The following is a 20,623-nucleotide window of genomic DNA, read 5'->3' as shown; positions in this document are numbered from 1 at the left end:
ACCCAAATTGATTGCTTCACTGTAAACTGTGATTTACCACCATTTCCCCCAAAAACAGTTCACCTTGGAAAAAAAATAGACGGTGAATTGATAATTTACACGTATCATTTTAAAAGAATACAGCTGATCCTCTAAGAAATGCAATTCTTGAAAAACTGCAAATTGAATCTATTTGTTAAAAAAAGTAGGTTTGCAAAAAAAAATACATTTTGTGATTTGCAAATCTAAAACTGTCCGAAAACTCTCTCACAATCTGTGGTGTGGAATATCATCAGTGGCTTTAAAAAATAATCTTGCTTTGATACATCAAAAAAATTTCAGTAGCTAGATTCTGTGAACTTACACACCCTTTTACTAGAAACAACTGAATAACAAGCATTGGCATAGTCAATAGGTCTCTCCTTTGGGACCTTATAAGTGTTTAGACATGCAACAGTTGCTGTTGTTGCACCAAGGATATTGTGCTGCATAACTAAATACTTATAAGGTCCCAAAAGCGAGACATATTGGCTATGCCAATGCTTGTATATATATAAGAAAATGTAGTTCAAGTGCTCACAGAAAAAGTGAAGACAGACGTGATGTGGCGAGTGAGGGTGACATTTAAAGTATATACATCACATTGACAACATGGACAAAAACTCCTGTTTGTAATTTTTAACAGTAGAGGAGTTTTTTGTTGTAAAGAGGTCGACCCCGTTTCGATTTCAATGATTTGAGATCATCATCAGGACAAAGAAATGTGAACATGAAGAATATGAAGGAAATGGGCACATGCAAGGGTTACACGGCCGTGGCGTGTAACTTACGAAGGAAAAGAATCACCGCGTAGTCGATGTTCCACAAGAAAATCAGCCGGGATGCGCTACAGGAGAAGGCGCATTGAGTAGGCTGTCTATGTTGTCAATTCGATGTATATATTTTAAATGTCACCCTCACTCGCCACATCACGTCTGTCTTCACTTTTTATGTGAGACCTTGAACTATATTTCTTATATTTAAAAAACTGCTGTGCTAAATCATTTATAATAAATCCTCTTACATTGCGAAAGCCAGTGTGTGCCCCTAGGTATGTTTCATTTTTACAAAACAAATGTAATCTTGTGTTTGCTTCTCTGGGCATCAATTGACTGTATATGCCGATTGCTATAAGTTTAGATACTATCATAATTGAGCAGCTCTTGCTGTCTCTGGGACCTGTCTGGCCTAGCATGAACCATTGTTTTATCTAAATACTTAGACTACCCCAGGTTCAAATGTCGGGGGTCCACTTGTTTTTAGGTCTCGCCTAGCGTTGCTGTGCACATGCCTAGCTCACTCTGCGAGATTTATTGCTAATGAGGAGTTTCAATAGAGGGCTTTAAGCCCCACCCCTCATTTCCATTGGCCGGCATCACCGTTTATGCTAAACGGAGGCCTGCCATTGGAAATGAGGGTTTTTGGTTGCCTCCCTTTGGCTTGCGTTGTGGACTGGGTCGCCTGCTACACGGCTGTCGTGAAGCACTTTCTTATCTTTATGGGGCCATGTGTTTAAACACATAACCCCATAAAGACAAGAGATCGATGCTTGTTCCCCCTTGCCTCTGCGTAATTCACTTTTTTTTGCCTCCTGCGTGATTTTCAGGATGCAGCTCTTTTCTTGCGTTGGGGAGGCCTGTAGCCGCTGTAATTGCCAAGCTGGGTTGATTGCTTTTGGCTTTGACAGCTTTGGCTCCACGTCCAGACATGTTTAGTGAAGTGACCACAAACACCAGCAGGATGTAGTAGAAGTCGGGTTTAATGCTGCTCATCTCAACAACAGCTTCCAGGGAATGAGCTTGTGCTTCAAGCACAAACATTCCATCACCCTGGAGCCCATAGAACATTCATGGTGCTATGGCAACATCACATAAGCTATTACAATATCTCCCTTCTTCGCATAAATAAGGACAACAAACGAAATAAATATATTTAAAAAAAGAAAAGAATAATAACAAAAAGATTTGCTAAAAACACATAATGAAAAGTTTGAACCACCCTACAAATACTGTAAGATGTTACAAATCCATACGTTTAGGAACAATTCTTTTACGTGTACTCCTTCTGATTGGAACAGAAGATCCCTCTGGAGACATTTCTTTGCAAGAACGATCTTCCCCATTCAATCCAATATTCCCACCCACAGGGACGGAATTACTGGGACCCGAAACAGAATTGTCTTGCAAACCCATTCGACATGCAACCTTATCTGGGATTCTATAAACTCTGGACACATTCCACCAATTTTTCCCCTTGACTCTCACAGCATGCCGCGAGACCAAATCTACACACACAGGTTGACTGAACTTAGAAAAACCTTTAGGTTCATTGTGTGGGATCTTAATCCAATCCCCTACTTTGATATTGTGAGACCACCTCTCTTCTGAGCCTCTCTCCTCTTGATGTACAGAAGAATCATGGCCAAGACCACCTTTATGGTTTACCTGAGAAGAGGACAAGCCTGAATTAGCTAAAAGTCCCCACTGCCTCATCCAAGCTGGACACATGTTGAACGTGGCAACTCTCCCTCTCAGTAATTCAAATGGACTCTTTCCAAACTCCAAACCCGGTGTAGTCCGATGAGCCCACAACATGCTCTGAACTGCTCCCCCTATATCCATATTTCCAGCAACAGCCCATTGCACACAATCAACTAAAATACGGGTTCGAGGCATGTGGGCTGCTGAATTCATATCTGTGCATAGATCGCCGCCTAGTGTTGGGTCCGGATGTTTGCACGTTGTTGTCCTGGAAGAGTCTTCGAAGTATCCTTGGATAGGTGACTCCTCCCCTGGACTACAGTGCGCATGGGCATCCCCTCCATCCTCAGATTGTTTTTTTCCGCCATTGGGTTCGGATGTGCTATCTTAGCTCAAGTTAGGAAAAACTTTTGTCGAGGCCACAAGGCCTTTAGTTCGCGTCGGTACTGTTTATCGATCGGGTTTCGATACTATCTGTTAGTTTACTGACTTTCAGCACCGACTTTGGTCGCATTTACCTGTCCATCGACTACTTCGACGATGGAATCGAGGACGCCATTCAAAAGGTGTCCGGTATGTAATGCGAAGTACCCACACATCGACGTCCATCCGGTGTGCAACAAATGCCTTTCGCCGGACCACGACGAATCGACATGCATGGCCTGTGCCCGATTCCGTTCCAAGAAGACTCTGCGGAATCGTCGAGCGGCGAGGCTCGAGGCGCAGCACGCGGCACCGGCCCCAGCTGACATCTTCGACGAAGCCGACGACGTCGAAGAAGTAGAAGTCTTACCCTCCGGTCCCGTTTCCGACCACGACCCCGGATCGGACGAGGCCGACGAGTCACTCTTCCACAGAGGTGAAGACGACACCGAGGTAGGAGACGACGAGGAGGCCTTAGGGGCCGAAGAGAGTAGCGCCGATGATGAACAAGGCCTACCTGTTCAAACCGAAAACTCACCAGTGCCACAGACTATGGCTCCGGTCGAGGGATCGCCTTCGGGCCTTACCCGAGACCTATCACACAGTCCTTCGGCCCCGCCCTCGGGCCCGGCCTCGGACGTTCAGCGGCAGCCATTACCGCTTAAATCAGCTGGTTTCCCTTCCACGAAACCGAAACCGAAAGCTGCTCAAGCTCCTACGAAACCGAAACTGAAAGTGGCGCAAGTCGGATCGAAGCCTTCCACACCTTCGACGCCAGCGCACCGTGTCGGCACCGACCGCACCAAGAGAGACTTCGGTGCCGAACTCGAAAGGGGCGACGTGGGAGTCGACAAACGGAAGAAGGTCATCGGCGCCGACAAACCTGCTCGGTTACCGGCTTCGACGCCGCCGACGCCGAGGGCCGTACCGCCTGCTACGCCTCGCATCACTCCCTCGACGACACCAAAACCTCACGTGTCGAAGACGTCGACGGTGGTCTCCGCACCTCGACTCGATGCACCACTGGCGCCGAAGATATCTACAGCCGCGACCCAGACCGGGGCCACGTCCTCTAAGGCGCCCCGAGTACGACCTGGTGCACAGCCAGGCTGCAAAACCACGGCTGCCCTCCAGGACCCGTCGGGTTCCGGTTCGATCGGGGCTCCAGCGGTTTCGTCGGTGCCGACCAACATTACCTTCGGCTTGCCTCCATCCACAATCCCGAAGGTGTTTCAACTCAGGACACGGGTCACCAAGACTACGGTTACACCTGTTGAGACGCCTCCGTCACACGTCATCGACGCCAACACTGGCAGGATGATTCTCCACGACCGAAGGATAACTTCGGAACCGCCATTGGACCCTTTCAGGATCCCGCTAAAGAGGAAGCTGCCGGTGGACTCAGAACCTCTCCTGTATGAACCTTTCCATTCACCCTACCAGGATCCACACCAGGCCTCCCCCACACGCTCCGACACGGATGCATTGGGGGACTACATGGATGAACAAGTCCCCTACCATGTGGACACGGACCCTGATGACCAGCAGGACCCTGACCAAACTTGGGGCGACCCTGCAGACCCCAGTGCACCTCTGGATGCACAGGACCCACAGCTATATGGGGCAAAAACATCACCCACAGAGGATACTGCAGCGTTCAACGCTCTGATTGAACGTGCGGCAAACAACCACGATGTGCAGCTTCACTCTGATATCATCGAAGATGACTTTCTAATGGACACCTTTGCATCCTCAGAAAGACATGTAAAAACTCTGCCAATGTTGAAGGGGGTCCTCAAGCCAGCCACTGACATTTTCAAGGAACCCACCAGGGCACGAGTGATAAACCCCAGGATCGACAAAAAATACAGATCAGCACCTGGGGATCCTACTTACATCAGAGGCCAATTACCACTCGACTCCATCGTTGTGGCGAATGCCCGCAAGAGGGCACACTCGCAGACAACGGGTGACGCTCCTCCCCCGGACAAAGAGTCCAAGGTGCTAGAGACCTCCGGCAAGCGAGTTGCCGCACAAGCTGCAAACATATGGCGCATAGCTAACACTCAAGCGCTCCTCGCTCGCTACGATAGAGCGCACTATGACACGCTGGAACAACTTCTTCAACACCTCCCTGACCCCTACAAAGAAGGTGCAGAAATCCTTATCAGAGAGGGACAGCTACTCACAAATGCTGCCATCAAATGTGCACTAGACGCTGCAGACACGGCTGCCAGAGCCATCAACACTAGCGTCATCCTACGACGTCACGCCTGGCTACGTATCTCAGGATTCAAGCCTGAGGTACAAAACAATATACTTAACCAGCCCGTCAACCCCGACTATTTGTTCGGGCCTGAGGTTGACACCACCCTCGAGGATAAAAAAGGACACGGACACTGCAAAGTCCATGGGCGCCCTACAAACTCAGTCCTTTCGGAGCGGCTCCTTTCGTCGCCCCGGAAACAAGGGAGCAGGCAGAGGACAGGGGTCACAACAAACATATAACAAGGGCAATACGCAGACCACCTACGATAAGAACACCCGAGGTGGCTATCGTGGCTCCAGTACCAAGGGCAGAGGACGTGGCTACGGCAACACCAGGTCCTCCCCCAAGAACAAGCAGTGACGCCCTCTCCCTTCCTCCCGACCACATAACACCTGTCGGGGGAAGGCTACAACGGTTCCTGTCCATGTGGAACTCCATCACCACGGACAGGTGGGTCAAAGATATTATAAAATACGGTTACTGTCTGGAGTTGACCTCCACTCCACCCACAATACCACCAAGAAACCGTCCTATGTCCTCAGAGCACTTAACGCTCTTACAGCAAGAGGTAGAAAGTATGCTTCTAAAAGGCGCTATCGAGGTCGTACCCATCCACGAGCAGGGCACGGGGGTTTACTCCCTCTACTTCTTAATCCCAAAAAAGGACGGGTCGCTCAGGCCTATATTAGACCTGAGACCCCTGAACCAGTACATTCTTTCAGAGCACTTTCACATGCTCACTCTACAGCAAGTTCTTCCGCTTCTCAAGCAGGGAGACTTCCTAGCATCACTGGACCTCAAGGATGCGTATTTTCACATACCCATCCACCCCTCACACAAAAGGTACCTCAGGTTCACTGTTCAGGGGCAGCCCTATCAGTTCAAAGTCCTTCCCTTCGGCGTGACAACAGCGCCCAGGGTTTTCACGAAGTGTCTAGCTACGGTGGCAGCACATTTACGGAGACAGCACATACACGTCTACCCCTACCTAGACGACTGGCTCGTTCAAGCGAGGTCAGCCCAGCAATGTGCAAGCCACGTGTCCCGTACCATTCACCTTCTTCAGTCTGGGATTCTCACTAAATTACCCAAAGTCCCATCTCCAGCCCGCACACGTACAACAGTACCTAGGTGCGACTATAGACACTCTGGCGGCCACAGCTCAGCCAAATTTAGTGAGGATCAACAGCATACAACTGCTGATCTCCAAGTTCAAACCCAATCACTCACTTCCAGCGCGAGTGTTTATGCAGTTGATAGGCATGATGGCCTCCTGCATCTTCATAGTCCCGCACGCGAGGTTACATATGCGCCCACTTCAGGAGTGCCTAGCACGTCAGTGGAATCGGGCTCAAGGACAGTTGAAAGACCTACTGTTGGTGAGCGGTCGGGCGTACAACTCTCTGCATTGGTGGAATCCACAAAACCTTTGCAAGGGCCGACCGTTCCAAGAGCCTGTCCCACAGATAGTACTGACAGCGGACGCGTCTCTCCAGGGTTGGGGAGCTCATGTACTCCACTACACAGTGCAGGGACTATGGACGACACAACAGAAGAAGATGCACATCAACCTTCTGGAACTGATGGCAATCTTCCTGGCCATGAAGGCTTTCAAAGTACACCTGTGCAACAAGGTCGTGTTGATCCGGACGGACAACATGACCGCAATGTACTACATACAGAAGCAGGGAGGAACACACTCTCCACAGTTGTCTCATCTGGCTCAGAGCATGTGGAAGTGGGCCATTCAGAGGAACATGTTCCTCATGGCAGAACACCTCCCTGGCAAGGACAACCAGATGGCGGATCTGCTCAGCAGACACAGCCACCAGATGCACGAGTGGGAGTTACACCCATCGGTACTCAAACCGTACTTCCAGCAGTGGGGTCACCCAGAGATAGACCTATTCGCGACAAGCGAAAACGCAAAATGCCAAAGCTTCGCCGCCAGATTCCCACATCCGCAGTCGCAGGGCAATGCGATATGGATGAACTGGTCCGGCAGATTTGCGTACGCTTTTCCCCCAGCACCGTTGATACCGCTGGTGGCTCGCAAACTCCGACAACACTCCCTGACACTCGTCCTAGTTGCTCCCACGTGGGCACGCCAGCCGTGGTACACCACCTTCCTCGAACTTTCCGTGGTGCCGCATCAAAGGCTGCGGATCAAACCCGCGCATTTGACGCAGAACCATGGAGAGATTCAGCACCCAGATCCGCAACAGCTGAACCTGGCGATCTGGCTCCTGAAGTCCTAGAGTTTGGCTATCTCAACCTGCCACCTGACTGTATGGACATCATCAAGGAGGCCAGGAGACCCACTACCAGAGCTTGCTATGCAGCCAAATGGAAACGGTTCGTCATTTATTGCGGTAATAATGACGTTAACCCGCTGGACGCATCCATCCAAAACATCATCTGTTACCTCTTACACCTATACCGATGCAATCTGGCGTACACCTCTATACGTGTCCATTTGACCGCGATCTCAGCCTATCTGCAAACCAGGCAGCACCTCTCTCTATTCAGAGTACCTGCCATCAAAGCATTCTTGGAAGGGCTCAAACGAGTCATTCCACCTAGTCACCCACCGGCTCCAATGTGGAACCTCAACTTGGTCCTCACACGCCTGATGGGTCCACCTTTTGAACCTCTACACTCATGCGAGATTCAATTCCTTACTTGGAAAGTGGCCTTCCTTGTAGCGATCACTTCCCTACGAAGAGTTAGTGAACTCCAGGCACTAACCGTTCAAGAGCCATTTATACAGGTTCACGCCAACAGGGTCGTGCTACGTACCAACCCCAAATTCATGCCCAAAGTAATATCGCAGTTCCACATGAATCAAACTATTGAACTGCCCGTTTTCTTCCAAAACCCACAAACTGTTGCAGAAAGGGCACTACATACACTAGATGTACGGAGGGCCCTCATGTACTACATCGACAGGACTAAACCCTTCAGGAAGACAAAACAACTGTTCGTTGCCTTTGCCCCACAACACAAAGGTAACGCCATCTCCAAAGCAGGGATAGCCAGATGGATAGTTAAGTGTATTCAAATCTGTTATCAAAAGGCAAAACGCACATTAACTATTCCACCACGAGCCCACTCAACCCGCAAGTTGGGGGCTTCCATGGCCTTCCTAGGAAATATTCCCCTGCATGATATATGCAGAGCAGCCACATGGTCCACTACACACACATTTACAAAACACTATTGCGTAGATGTGCAGTCAAAACAGCAGGCAGCTGTAGGACAGGCTGTTCTCAAAACACTTTTTCAGACCGCTGCAGCTGGCACGGGTAGCCGCCGCCAATAGAGGGCACTGCTATGTATTCTATGCACAGATATGAATTCAGCAGCCCACATGCCTCGAACTGAATATGCTACTTACCAGTATGCATCTGTTCTTGGCATGTAGGGCTGCTGACATTCATATCGCCCTCCCTCCTCCCCGGCGCCTGTCGCAGCTGCAGCTCTCAGAATTACTGCAAGCATGGTCATCACTTTCTGTATCTACTCCATCACTGCCACAATGGCGAAAAACAATCTGAGGATGGAGGGGATGCCCATGCGCACTGTAGTCCAGGGGAGGAGTCACCTATCCAAGGATACTTCGAAGACTCTTCCAGGACAACAACGTGCAAACATCCGGACCCAACACTAGGCGGCGATCTATGCACAGATATGAATGTCAGCAGCCCTACATGCCAAGAACAGATGCATACTGGTAAGTAGCATATTCATTCATGCGCTCAATGAAACCATTGCCCTGTGGGTGATAGAGAGCCACACGTTTGTGGACAATGCCAGATTGACTTAAGAAACCAGACATTTCCTTGGAAACAAATTGCACCCCATTGTCCGACACCAACTCTTTGGGAAAACCTTCCCTTGGAAACAGGCTTTCCAAAAATTTGATAACTTTGGTAGAATTAGGCTCAGTCATAAAACACACCTCCCACCATTTGCTATAATAATCCGCAACCACCAATGCAAACCTGTATTTACTGGATAACACATTGAACGGGCCAATGAAATCTAAGGCCAATTTCATCCACGCCCCTGAAGGTAACTCAACCCTTACTTTGGGAGGAGACACAGTCTTGATTACTTTGTCACTAGAGCAACACGTGTAGCAATTTTCAACCATACTTTCTATATGCCGATCCATTGAGGGCCACCAATAAATTGAACGAACCCTGCGCTTAGTGCATGTCTGCCCCAGATGACCTTCATGTCCTGCCTTGATTATGCGATCTCTCAAACACGCTGGAGGCACAAACTTGTCACCACGCAAAATCATTTCATCTTCCTCTAATGATAATTCATCGGCCACTTTAGCAAAAGGTTGCAACTCAGAGTCCAAATGTTTCTCCTTTGGCCACCCCTGAATGATACACTTTCTAACTTCTTTGAGAACAGAGTCAGCTTTCAATGCATCAAACCATTCATCCTCCTTGAAACACCCCTCTTTACAAACATCAATACTTGCGATCAAACATTCTTCATCTTCCTCTGCAACACATTCTTCTTGTCTAACCGGCAACGGCAATCTAGACAAAAAATCTGGTCTAATGTTTTTCCCCCCAGGAATGTGTTCAACAGTGAAATTATACTGAAGAAGCTTTGAACTTAGCCTAGCTATCCTGGGCGTATGATCCTTTACAAGCACACCATTAAGAATGGGAATGAGAGGTTTATGATCAGTCATAAGCTTGAACGATCTCCCCCAAAGAAAACCTTTGAACCTCTCAACTGCCCAACAACAAGCAAGAAGCTCCCTCTCGATCACAGAATAGTTTTTCTCACTAGGACGCAGTGATCTGGAAATAAATCCAACCGTATGTTCTGACCCACTTCTCATCTGAGTCAACATGCCACCTAAACCATCCAAACTAGCATCCACCGACACAATGGATTCCAGAGAAGGATCATAAGGAGTTAAAATATTGCAATGGTTCAATTCATTTTTGATTTTTTCAAAATCATCTTGACATTCTTGATCCCAAATGAACACAGTTCCCCTTTTCAAACGTTCCCGAAGATGGGCGGTCTTTGCTGCAAAGTTGGAAATGAATTTGGCATAAAACTCACACATACCAAGGAAAGATGATACTTGTTCCTTGGATTTGGGAGACGGAACATTGACAATAGCTTCAATCAGGCCCACTCTAGGAAGAATGCCTTCACCTGAAATGCAATGACCCAGGTACTCTATTGACTGTACCCCAAATACGCATTTACTTAAGTTCCCCACGATACCTTTATCCTGTAATCTGTTCAACACCTCAGATAAGTTCTTATCATGAGAAGATTTGCTAACCCCAGCCACTAGAATGTCATCCTGAAACACTACGGTATCCTGCACACCCAGCAAAACTTTTTCCATGACACGCTGGAAAACAGAAGCAGCGGAAGCTAACCCGAAAGGCATCCGTCTAAACTGGAAAGTGCCAGATGGTGAAACAAACGCAGTTAAGTGTTTAGATGATGCATCTAACTCCACCTGATGGTATGCTGATGACAAATCTATCTTTGAGAACCATTTGAACCCTTGAAACTTTGACACTATGTCATCAATACGGGGTAACGGGTGAGAATCCACCCAGATATTTTTATTGAGACTGCGTAAGTCAATGCAGACTCTAAGATTTCCATTTTTTTTCCGTGCGACGACCAATGGACTTAACCAAAGAGATGATTCAACTGGTTCGATCACCCCAGTTTCACACATTTTTTCCAACTCCTTTGCCAGGTCATCCCGAACACTCAAAGGTACATTGCATAGCTTATGTTTACAAGGAATGGCTCCCTCTTTTACCTTAATGAGATGTTTAAAGCCTTTGATTAATCCCAGTGACTCTGAAAATACTTTTGGAAAATTGCTTCCCCACCCGGAAACATCTTTCTCACTTCTTGACTCATTAACAATAGAAACTGGTTCCTTAGTGCCTGGCCTAAGAGTCATTTTAAACAAAGCTTGGTGGTACCACCCCAGGATGTCTAGTCCCTTGATAGCTACATAAACTTTTCCCTTGATGATTTTTTCTTTGAACATCAATGTGCCTTCAAAGAAACCTTTAAGTTGAATCCTCCTACCCTCATAAGATACAGTACTTCTATCAGGAGGTTCCAAATGTCTGTCGCCCCAAACCGATTCAAACAACTCTTCCGTGATCATTGTCATGCGAGCACCAGAATCGACCAGCAATTTTAGGATTTTGCCATCCACAACTATGTCCACAATAGGATCTGCACAATCCTCACAATCATCCTTCACAACTAACATGAGGTCTCTCATAGAGCTCACAACCTCCGTGTTATTTTCTAGGATGTCACTCTCTTCCCACACAACGTTGACATTTCTTCTAGAGTTACATACTTTTGCAAAGTGACCTTGTTTACCACAATTCCTGCACATAGCATTACGAGCAGGGCAAACTCGTGAGTTAGGGAAATGTGCAGAATAACCACACTTTGAACACACATTCTTCTTCTGTAGATAGAATTGTTTCTTATCTTGTCTTGCGCTTTGCGACTTTACTTTAACTTCATTTCCATTTTTCTCACCAGTATTTTTCTCAGGCAAGCCATTTTTGTCTGCACTGTTTTTACTATCATTTACAGCCCCCACCGTTGTTTTATCAGATCTCAGCTCATTGGACGATGACTGCGATAATTCAATGCTTTTGACAATAGAAATTGTCTCTTCAAGAGTTGGGTTTTTTAAAGTTAGTAACTTCTGTTGCACTTTTTTGTCTCTACAACGTACCACAATTTGATCTCTTATGAGTTGTGATGTAAACATCTCAAATTCACAGTCAGATGCTAAAATGCGTAGAGATGCGACATATGATACAATGCTCTCCGAGGTTTGCTGTTCCCTCGTGAAAAACTTATGTCTAGCTACTACTAAACTTTTTTCCACATCAAATTGTTTTTCTAGCATGTGAATAGCTTGGTCAAACTCATTGAGTGGCTCGTCCCCCTCTGCTAGCTCTGGCAAAGGTAAGTGCTCAAGAACGGCCTGACCTTCAAAACCCAAATTATGTTCAAGCATAAATCTTTTACGTTCGGCGCTAAACCTGAGACCTCCAATGGCTCCTAAATACTTGGTAAAGGCTCTATACCATACTTTCCACTCTACTGGTGGATCCCCTGGAAGCTGTAGAAAAGGAGAAGGGGCTTGTACATTTTGCATAATGACAATTAAATTATAAACATCAATCAACCAATTAACAAAAGGTACCACAGAATCTTCACTGCAAAAGGACGTGAATTCCCTTGTTCTCCCTGACTATTAGAGTAACATAAATATATCACTATATAATTTTGTTACTGTACATACTATGTATTTCCCTTTTTTTTTTAAATACTAAAAATCGTTGTTTGTATTTGATCAAATTGTTATGAAATCTAACACACTGCAAACAAAAAGCATCCACAAGATGGTGCTAGAGTATTACTCTTTGAACCCAAAACACATAAAAGTAATGGTAATAAAACGGTCTGTTGACTGTAGTGAAACTTGCACAACGTAGAGTAAAAGGCACCTTGACGTAGTAGACTGTCATATGACACTTTCCTTTTGAAATGAAGCGTCCGATTGTTTCCGTGGCAATTTGACGTGAAGAAAAAAAACGGAGTCTTTGGTGAACTGCTTCGTAGATTCGAACGTGGACGTCAGCGCGCACTTAAGAGTGTGCCGTGTGGCTCAAGGCACGCTCTTGCTTTGCACGCTCTGCATGAAAGAACAAACAGCAGAGAACAAACACCATGGAACCTTGGAAGTGAATGGCGTGCGCGGCTGAGCAACGGCGGTTAGTACGCGAGCACATTCAAAATATAACAGGTGAAATTGACGTTACTCACAAATGTAGCCGAAGGCTCAAATTTTGTTCACCATGAATAAATAAATCACCAAGATGCACTGTTAGACGTCAACCATGCCACTCACGCAGGAACATCGATCACCATGCACCTGGTCCGTGCGCTCGACGACACTACTAGCGATAAATCAAGATAACGCTTAGCCGATGCGCTTGTCAGCACTGCAGTGATGAGATGATGCGGTCATAAGATTGGCACAGGATTGGCACGTCGCTGTATTTCCAAACGTTAGCCACAATAGTCTTTACTTGTCCAGCAAAACTGCAAGCACGATCAGAACCGAGACTGAGTGTCCCATCTGTAGGATGACAGTCTAGATCCACACGGATGGATTAAAACAAAATTATTTCTCCTTTGAAAATAGGAAAAATTTCTTGTAGAAATTCAGAGGTGAATAAAAAAAAAAAAAAATGGAAAATAGCGCAGTTCCAAATGTACACACGTGGGTACTGAGAATGAGCAGTAGATCCCAAAACTTGTCGCCAATTGAAGTGACCACAAACACCAGCAGGATGTAGTAGAAGTCGGGTTTAATGCTGCTCATCTCAACAACAGCTTCCAGGGAATGAGCTTGTGCTTCAAGCACAAACATTCCATCACCCTGGAGCCCATAGAACATTCATGGTGCTATGGCAACATCACATAAGCTATTACATTGAGCTTTAAAGTATTTTCCCGAAAAATGTTCAAACTTTTTACAGAGGCTTCCTTTTGTGTGCAGTTAGTACACTCTGGCAGAATGAGGACAAGTATGCTGGTATGTCTTTTATTCGGCGCGTCCTCGCGCCGCAGGTCTGCCAGTAGGACCGGGAGTACCGGATGGAGTAATTGATGCGTGACCGAGGGCTGCAGGCAGAGAGACGTTGCAGAAACCCCAGCGGTCAACGCAGTTGCCCTGAGCTGCCTCGCGCTTCTCATCACTGTGCTGACCGCCTTAACAAACACGGAGGGGATCATTTAAATGCTTCCACTGATCTCCAATTCGGGGTAAGTTTTATCTGCAGCAAATTTCACCACGGTGCGGCGTGTCCGCTCGCAGCATTTGGGTGCCTTGGATCTGACCTGAGGAGTGCTTGAGAGACGCTCACCCAGGTGCCATCTTCCTCGAGAGCAAAACATAACCTTGCAATTTGTACTGTCCAACATGCAGTGCTGTCAGGATGCACTCCACATCAGGCATGTCGAAGAGTCTACCATCATGCATTGTTTCCTTCTAAATTTGGGCGCAGGTATACGTTTGAATAAAATATGCAACCCACGTATCTCTATAAAGTCTGTTGCCATATTTGATCATACCCCCAATCAACCCAGCCATGCAACCCTACCTGCTGGTTTCTCAGTAACAGTCATAGGGATTATATCTTATATCAGTGGTCTTCAAACTGTGGGCCACGCCGCATCTGCTGTAGGAGGGCGCAACGGAACATTGAGGGGGCACCAGATTCTCAGCTTAAACAGCTTGCTGTGTGCCGTGAGGCGTCTGCTTTATACGTCAATTCACAGGCACATGATGCAAAATGCAGACGTAATTAGTGAAAGAACTGAGAGCCTTTTCTCAGAGCTATTTATTTTGTCAGAGTCCGATCCCCAGATTATGTGTCAGAACCAAAGTCAAAAGTTCAAAGATTTATTTCATAGCAACTGGTACAAAAATAAAAATAAATAAACTTAAAACATTGAAACTTCCATCATATAAAAAGCCAGGAGCCTACAAAATACCAATACAAAAATCAGATTTGAATCACTAAATACAAGAAAAGAAACTTTTACAGTGGCATAACTTCACTGCCAAAGTTGAAAAGAGATGAGTAGAATGTGCCCAGTTATGAAATAAACAAGGCACAAACTCCAATGCATCATACAAAGGTGGGATAGAGTCTGATAAAAAATGTTTTTCTAAGTAAATTATATGAAAGCCTTGTAATGCCGGACGAACCGAGATAGCATGTTATCTAGTCCACGCAATCAACACATAGAAATGTCTTCACCTGAGTGCCACTTTCCCATAATGACACACAGCTTGGGCTTAAGTGGTAACAAGGTTGTGACACACTGCAAGTTGGCCAAAAAGGAAACATTTTGAAATTTGTCTTGAAAACTAGCATGTCTGGTCATCATATGCATGCAAATATGTTTAGAATTCTGCTGACACTTACTTTTTCATAGCTCACTGAAGAAATTCTACCAAACTCCGTGAGGTTCACTAGATAAACATCCTAACAATTGACTTGGTCCTGTGAAGAAATTATTAGTGTTTCCGGCTTTCAGTTACATTTGTTTTTAACTAATAAAACACCATTGAAGAGAATATTTGCTTTGTAATAGATATTGCAAAACAGTGGATTGTGCGGCAATAAAAAGTTAGAAGACCACGGCCATACATACCTCAGCTGTAATCCTTTTCATTATGAATTGGGGTCACACTGTGGGTCCAAGGACCATTCTCACTATCTGATCATTCCTGGGTAGATTTCTAATGTGAAACTCCTACCCCAGCACCACATCCATGAAACATGATCTCAATTACTGGTGAGGGTTCCTATAGCCTTCCATCTCCATCAGCAGCCAGCAGTTAATTCTCTTGCAAACATACCTTTAAGTCATCAATGCATCAACATGCTGTGATATCATCACAGACACTAATCCGTTTTGTGGGATAAGCCTTAAATTAGACGTTTTTTCCAGGGGCTCGCTGTATAAAGGCTTCAGTCAGGCTTCTAGCTTCTCCCCATCTCTGTGCGCTCCCGACTCCGATCTTTTCAGTCTCTTATTCGCCGCCACTGCACATGCTCTTCACCTCAGTACACCCATATCCCATTTTTAACATCACAGGCACTTCAGCTCTGGTATCACTATAACAGATGTCTTTTTTAGGTTCAATGTATTGGTTTTTAGTCAATAATACAACAGGTGAGTATACCCACTTGCACATCAATTTCAACTGCCATACTGTTCTTCCTATCCCTAGAGCCCCCTGCATCCCCCATACCCTTGCATGACTTCCGCGAGGAACACAGGCCACAAAGCTTCTCTGGAGGCCATTTCGGCAATTTTATATTGACTTTTAAAAAAGAACAGCATGTCCCTGCTTTGCTCATGCTGATAGCAGTGCATCTTACAAGCTGATCCTATCTCCAGTAGAAAACACATGTGAAATATAACATGTCTGATGTTTTCATGGAGTATAAGGATTTTTCCAGTAGTAAAATTGGCTCATCTAAAGAAATGGGCGTGGCTGGCATTAACGTGAAAGCACGGCATGGGGCGCTTCAGCAAAAATTGCATTTGCAATGCAATAGGTCTCGCATTTTGCAAGAGTTTAAGCTATTGGCATTGCCATTTACAATGCCAATAGCTCAAACTCTCGTAAATGTGAGACCTATTGCATTGCAAATGCTTGTTTCATATACTTGTTAAAAAAAACTGCCTCTAAATCCAAAATGCATTTGGCATGCTTTTGATTTTTAGTAATAATTACCAACATTCCCTAACAGAAGCAGATTTATTGATCTCAAACGGCTGTAAAAATTATCATCTATAGTAAATGTTTGAAAATAATCACTGGAGCTATGCAGCGGTTGTAGATATTATCTTTTTTCACATATTAACTTTTGACCCACTAGAAGATTAATTTCTCAAAATCTTGGAATTTGTTTTTATCTAACTGAAGATATGTAAACTGCTTGTTTTTGCTGTTATTGAAAGACTTTTGGCTCGATAGTGGTTTCGTGCATGAAAAATGGAAAATATTGTGGAAAAAAAATCAGGAATGAGCCCAAGTCACATCACACCTCGAATGAAATAAGGAGTTCAGCGAACACAACAAAAGGGCCAATTGCAATTCTTGGGCTTGGGACTAAAACGTGTGACAAGTTTTAGAAAAGGACTTGATAAAAAAGAGGGGGTTAGTTAAACTTGTGAAACATGAGAATACACTCTCAAGAGGGGGACTGTACATTAGCTGCTAATGCACAGCAGGAATTCCAGTGCTACGACATAGTGTTATTACCCAGAATGCATATTTGCCAATGAACAACAACAATGCCGGGAGTACCCCTGTAAGCACTCACGCCGCATCTTTTGTCGCTCACTACAATATTGCAAAGTTCAGCGCTAACCCTCCACGTGCCTGCTGATTCATTTCCAGCTCTGGGGTCCAAGCCGCACATCTATCTGGAAGACTTACAAAATGGAGGAATCATAATCGTTTGTGAATCTTCAGGGTGGTTTCCTGAGCCAGAAGCAAAGTGGAAAGATGACAATGGGAATAACATATCCTCATCCACTGAAGTGAAGGCTGTGGATGGCAGCCTCCAGTTTCACGTTCAGGCAACTTATGTGTTTAATGGTCATCCCAGCACCCTGTCCTGCTGCATTAGAAACCCCCTGCTGAGCCAGTGGAAGGAGTCAACACTTCATATAAGAGGTGAGAATCTTACAGACTACGTATCGTGAAAGCACAGAACAGTTATATGTATTTATTATATCTATGCCGGAGCAGTAGCAACCATAACATTTCAACCAGAAACATTTATTTGAGTAGCAATGTGTAGTATTCTCTCCAGAATCCACTCCAGGAAAACGTTGTATATAAAAAAGAAGTTTATTTTATTCCAGCATAGCACATGCAATCACTCTGGACAAACTCCCCAGAGGTCTAACCTTGGAATGTGGAATTTCCACACCATGGCAACAGGAAACAAAAAGCACTTTGAATAGAAATAATTCTAAGCTAAATACATTAAAGAAACAGGAAACCTAGAAAATAAGTCATAGACTATAACACATCCTTCCCCTTAACACAAAATGCATTAAATATAGTCTTTCATTCTTACTGGGGGTTTTCACTTCTCCCACTTGCTTTAAACCTGGAAGCAACGGACTCCAAACCAACAGGTCTGTCGGCCGAATTCAGAATATTTCCATGAGAATCCTTCCCATCAGTTTCATTTACAAAATTTGTTTTAAAAATGCTCCGATCCTTTTCTTCAACTAAGTGTTTACAGTTTCCTTCTTTGAGTTCAGTGCGAAACTTAACCCGTCTGACATTCCACACCCTACCATCCTGGGTCACAACACAATTCAAATGAACCTTCACAACTCTAATGGCAGGACCATCCTTAGAAGTTCCTTTTGTGCTGAAACCAGGTGTGTGTATTCTCACCCAATCTCCCACCACAAAAGTGGATACTCTCACTTTACATTTGGCATCATAAATGTCTTTCATTTTCTCCTGTTTCTTTTAGACTTTAAGAGAAATATTTTGCATATCAACACTCATAACATCAATCATTTTTTTCTTTATCCACCAGGGACAGAGTTTGGATGCAGGCTCCCTCTCCCTCCAACAGCTGGAAAGGGCTGAGTCCAGTGATAGAATGAGGGGTGATGTGATACATCCAGAGCCTCTCCCTCAGAGCAACTTTCCACTCTTTACCTGATTTCCTGGCCAATTCTGCACCATCCTTAAGGACTCGGTTGAACCTTTCAACCTGGCCATTGCCTAGCGGTTCATAAAGAGCTGCGGTACAATGTTTAATGCCACACATTTGCAATAATTCTTCCATTTCACATGACGTTGATTGCAAACTGTTATCTGCCATTAGGACTTCAGGACTCCCTTCTCGAGCAAAGATCTCCCTGAAAAACTCAATAATAGTTTGTGAAGTGGCATGAGCAACAAAGTTAACCTCTGGCCACTTAGAGTGGTAATCAATAATCACCATAGCAAAGCAAGCTTCTTGCGGTAAACAATAAAATGGGCCAGAGATATTAAACGCTACTTTTTGCCACGGACATTTCAGCCATGGCACAGGTTTCAATGGAGCGGGAAAAGGCTTTAACATCTTATCACTGTTAACACACACAGTACATTCTCTCACAGTCCTGTCGGCCATCTTGTTCATACTGGGCCACCAGAAACTAGATCTCACCATTCTTTTTATAGAAGACATACTTGGATGTCCCTCATGTGCAAGTCTAAGAATTTCACCTTGCATGGACCCAGGAGGTACACATTTTCCATCTTTGAAAATTAATTCACCCTCCACTTCCAACTCACTGTATACTTGCAGAAAAGGATTCACTTCATCAGGAACCTCTTTACTTTTGGGCCATCCTATAAGGATAAAATCTTTTAGTAAATTCCATTTGCTATCTGCAGCCACACTTTCTCCACTCTTCTTCAGAAATGACAGAAAATTATTTGACACATAATCTCTAACAGACGTGATCATCTCAACATCCTAACTCATTTCTATCTTCTCTTCACATGGACACGGTAGGTGGGATCGACAGTCAGCTGTAACATTGTACTTTCCCAGACATACTCCACACTGAAATTGTATTCCTGTAATCTAGACATGAGTCTACTTATTCTGGCTGTAGCGTACCATCCACCACCAGGCGACAGAATCGACACAAGAGGTTTGTGGTCTGTCCTAAGAACAAACCTGCTTCCCCATAGGACATGGCTAAAATGCTCAATACCCCACACGCAACCCAAAGTTCTCTCTCAATGACAGAGTATCTTCTTTCCTTATCACTGAGAGTGCGGGAGGCAAAGGCAACACTCCACTCTTCTTTATCACACTTCTGAGATAACACACCACCCAACCCACATAGACTAGCATCAACCGTTACTAGACATAACTTGTTCATACAAAACAGTTTCAGTGTGGGGGCTTTTACTATCTCATCTTTGATTTGTTTGGACACATCTTGTTGTTTCTGCTTCCAACAAAACTCAGATTTGTGTGTGGTAAGTTCTCGAAGAACCTGCTATAATATTTGCATATCCCAGCAAAGTATTACATTTTTTCCTTGTTATCTGGAGCTGGGTCTTTCACAATGGCTTCTACTAAGGATTTGTTAGGAACTACACCATCTCCAGAGAGGGTATGATCTAGATATTCAACAGATTTGCAAAACATCTTGCACTTGTTCTCTTTAAGAGTTAGACCATTTAACTCTAAGCGTTTATAAACTTTCATCACATGTCCCAAATGCTCTTCATGGTTTGGAGAAAACACCAGAATATCATCCTGGAAGCATTTAACAATATATGATACATTGCCCTCTGAAAAACGGATGCCGCAGAGGCCAAACCGAAAGGCATTCTCTTATATTGAAACAACCCCTGTGGTGTAATAAAAGCAGTGAAATGTTTAGAGTCATCAGTCAAGGCAATTTGGTGATAAGCGGATCGCAAATCTAATGTGGAAAACACTTTGGCTCCTTCCAGCATGCAAACAACTTCATTTATGTTTGGTAAGGGGTGGCAGTCCACCACCAAATTGACATTCAATGCCCTCAAGTTCACACAGAGCCTCAAAGTTTTATCAGCCTTCCACGCCAAAACGTGGACTCCACTTCTTTTATTATGTCATCATCAATAAGACTTTGTAATAATGGTTTAAGACATTCCCTCACACACACAGGCACTCCTCTAAGCTTCTGCTTGACAGGTAAAGCTCCATTTTTCACTTTTATCATGTGGCTGAAAATATTGAGTCTCCCTAGTCTCCCAGAAAATACT

The 20,623-nt window shown here is 45.0% G+C and overlaps 1 protein-coding gene across 4 annotated transcripts in view; it reads left to right on the top strand.

The window, feature by feature from the left end:
- LOC146829902 (butyrophilin subfamily 1 member A1-like) overlaps positions 1 to 20,623 on the top strand; it is an 837,898-nt gene that overhangs the window by 205,530 nt on the left and 611,745 nt on the right. For all 4 annotated transcript variants that reach the window (XM_085608543.1, XM_085608542.1, XM_085608546.1 and 1 more), the window contains one exon: positions 17,234 to 17,512. In XM_085608543.1, coding sequence (XP_085464669.1) covers positions 17,234 to 17,512 — 279 coding nt within the window. The remainder of the gene's footprint in view (positions 1 to 17,233; positions 17,513 to 20,623) is intronic.

The sequence above is a fragment of the Triturus cristatus genome, chromosome 5_2, assembly GCF_964204655.1.
Source record: "Triturus cristatus chromosome 5_2, aTriCri1.1, whole genome shotgun sequence".
Lineage (NCBI taxonomy): Eukaryota > Metazoa > Chordata > Amphibia > Caudata > Salamandridae > Triturus > Triturus cristatus.
Note: the sequence above shows the minus strand (reverse complement) of the source record. Positions and strands in the feature narration are given on the sequence as shown.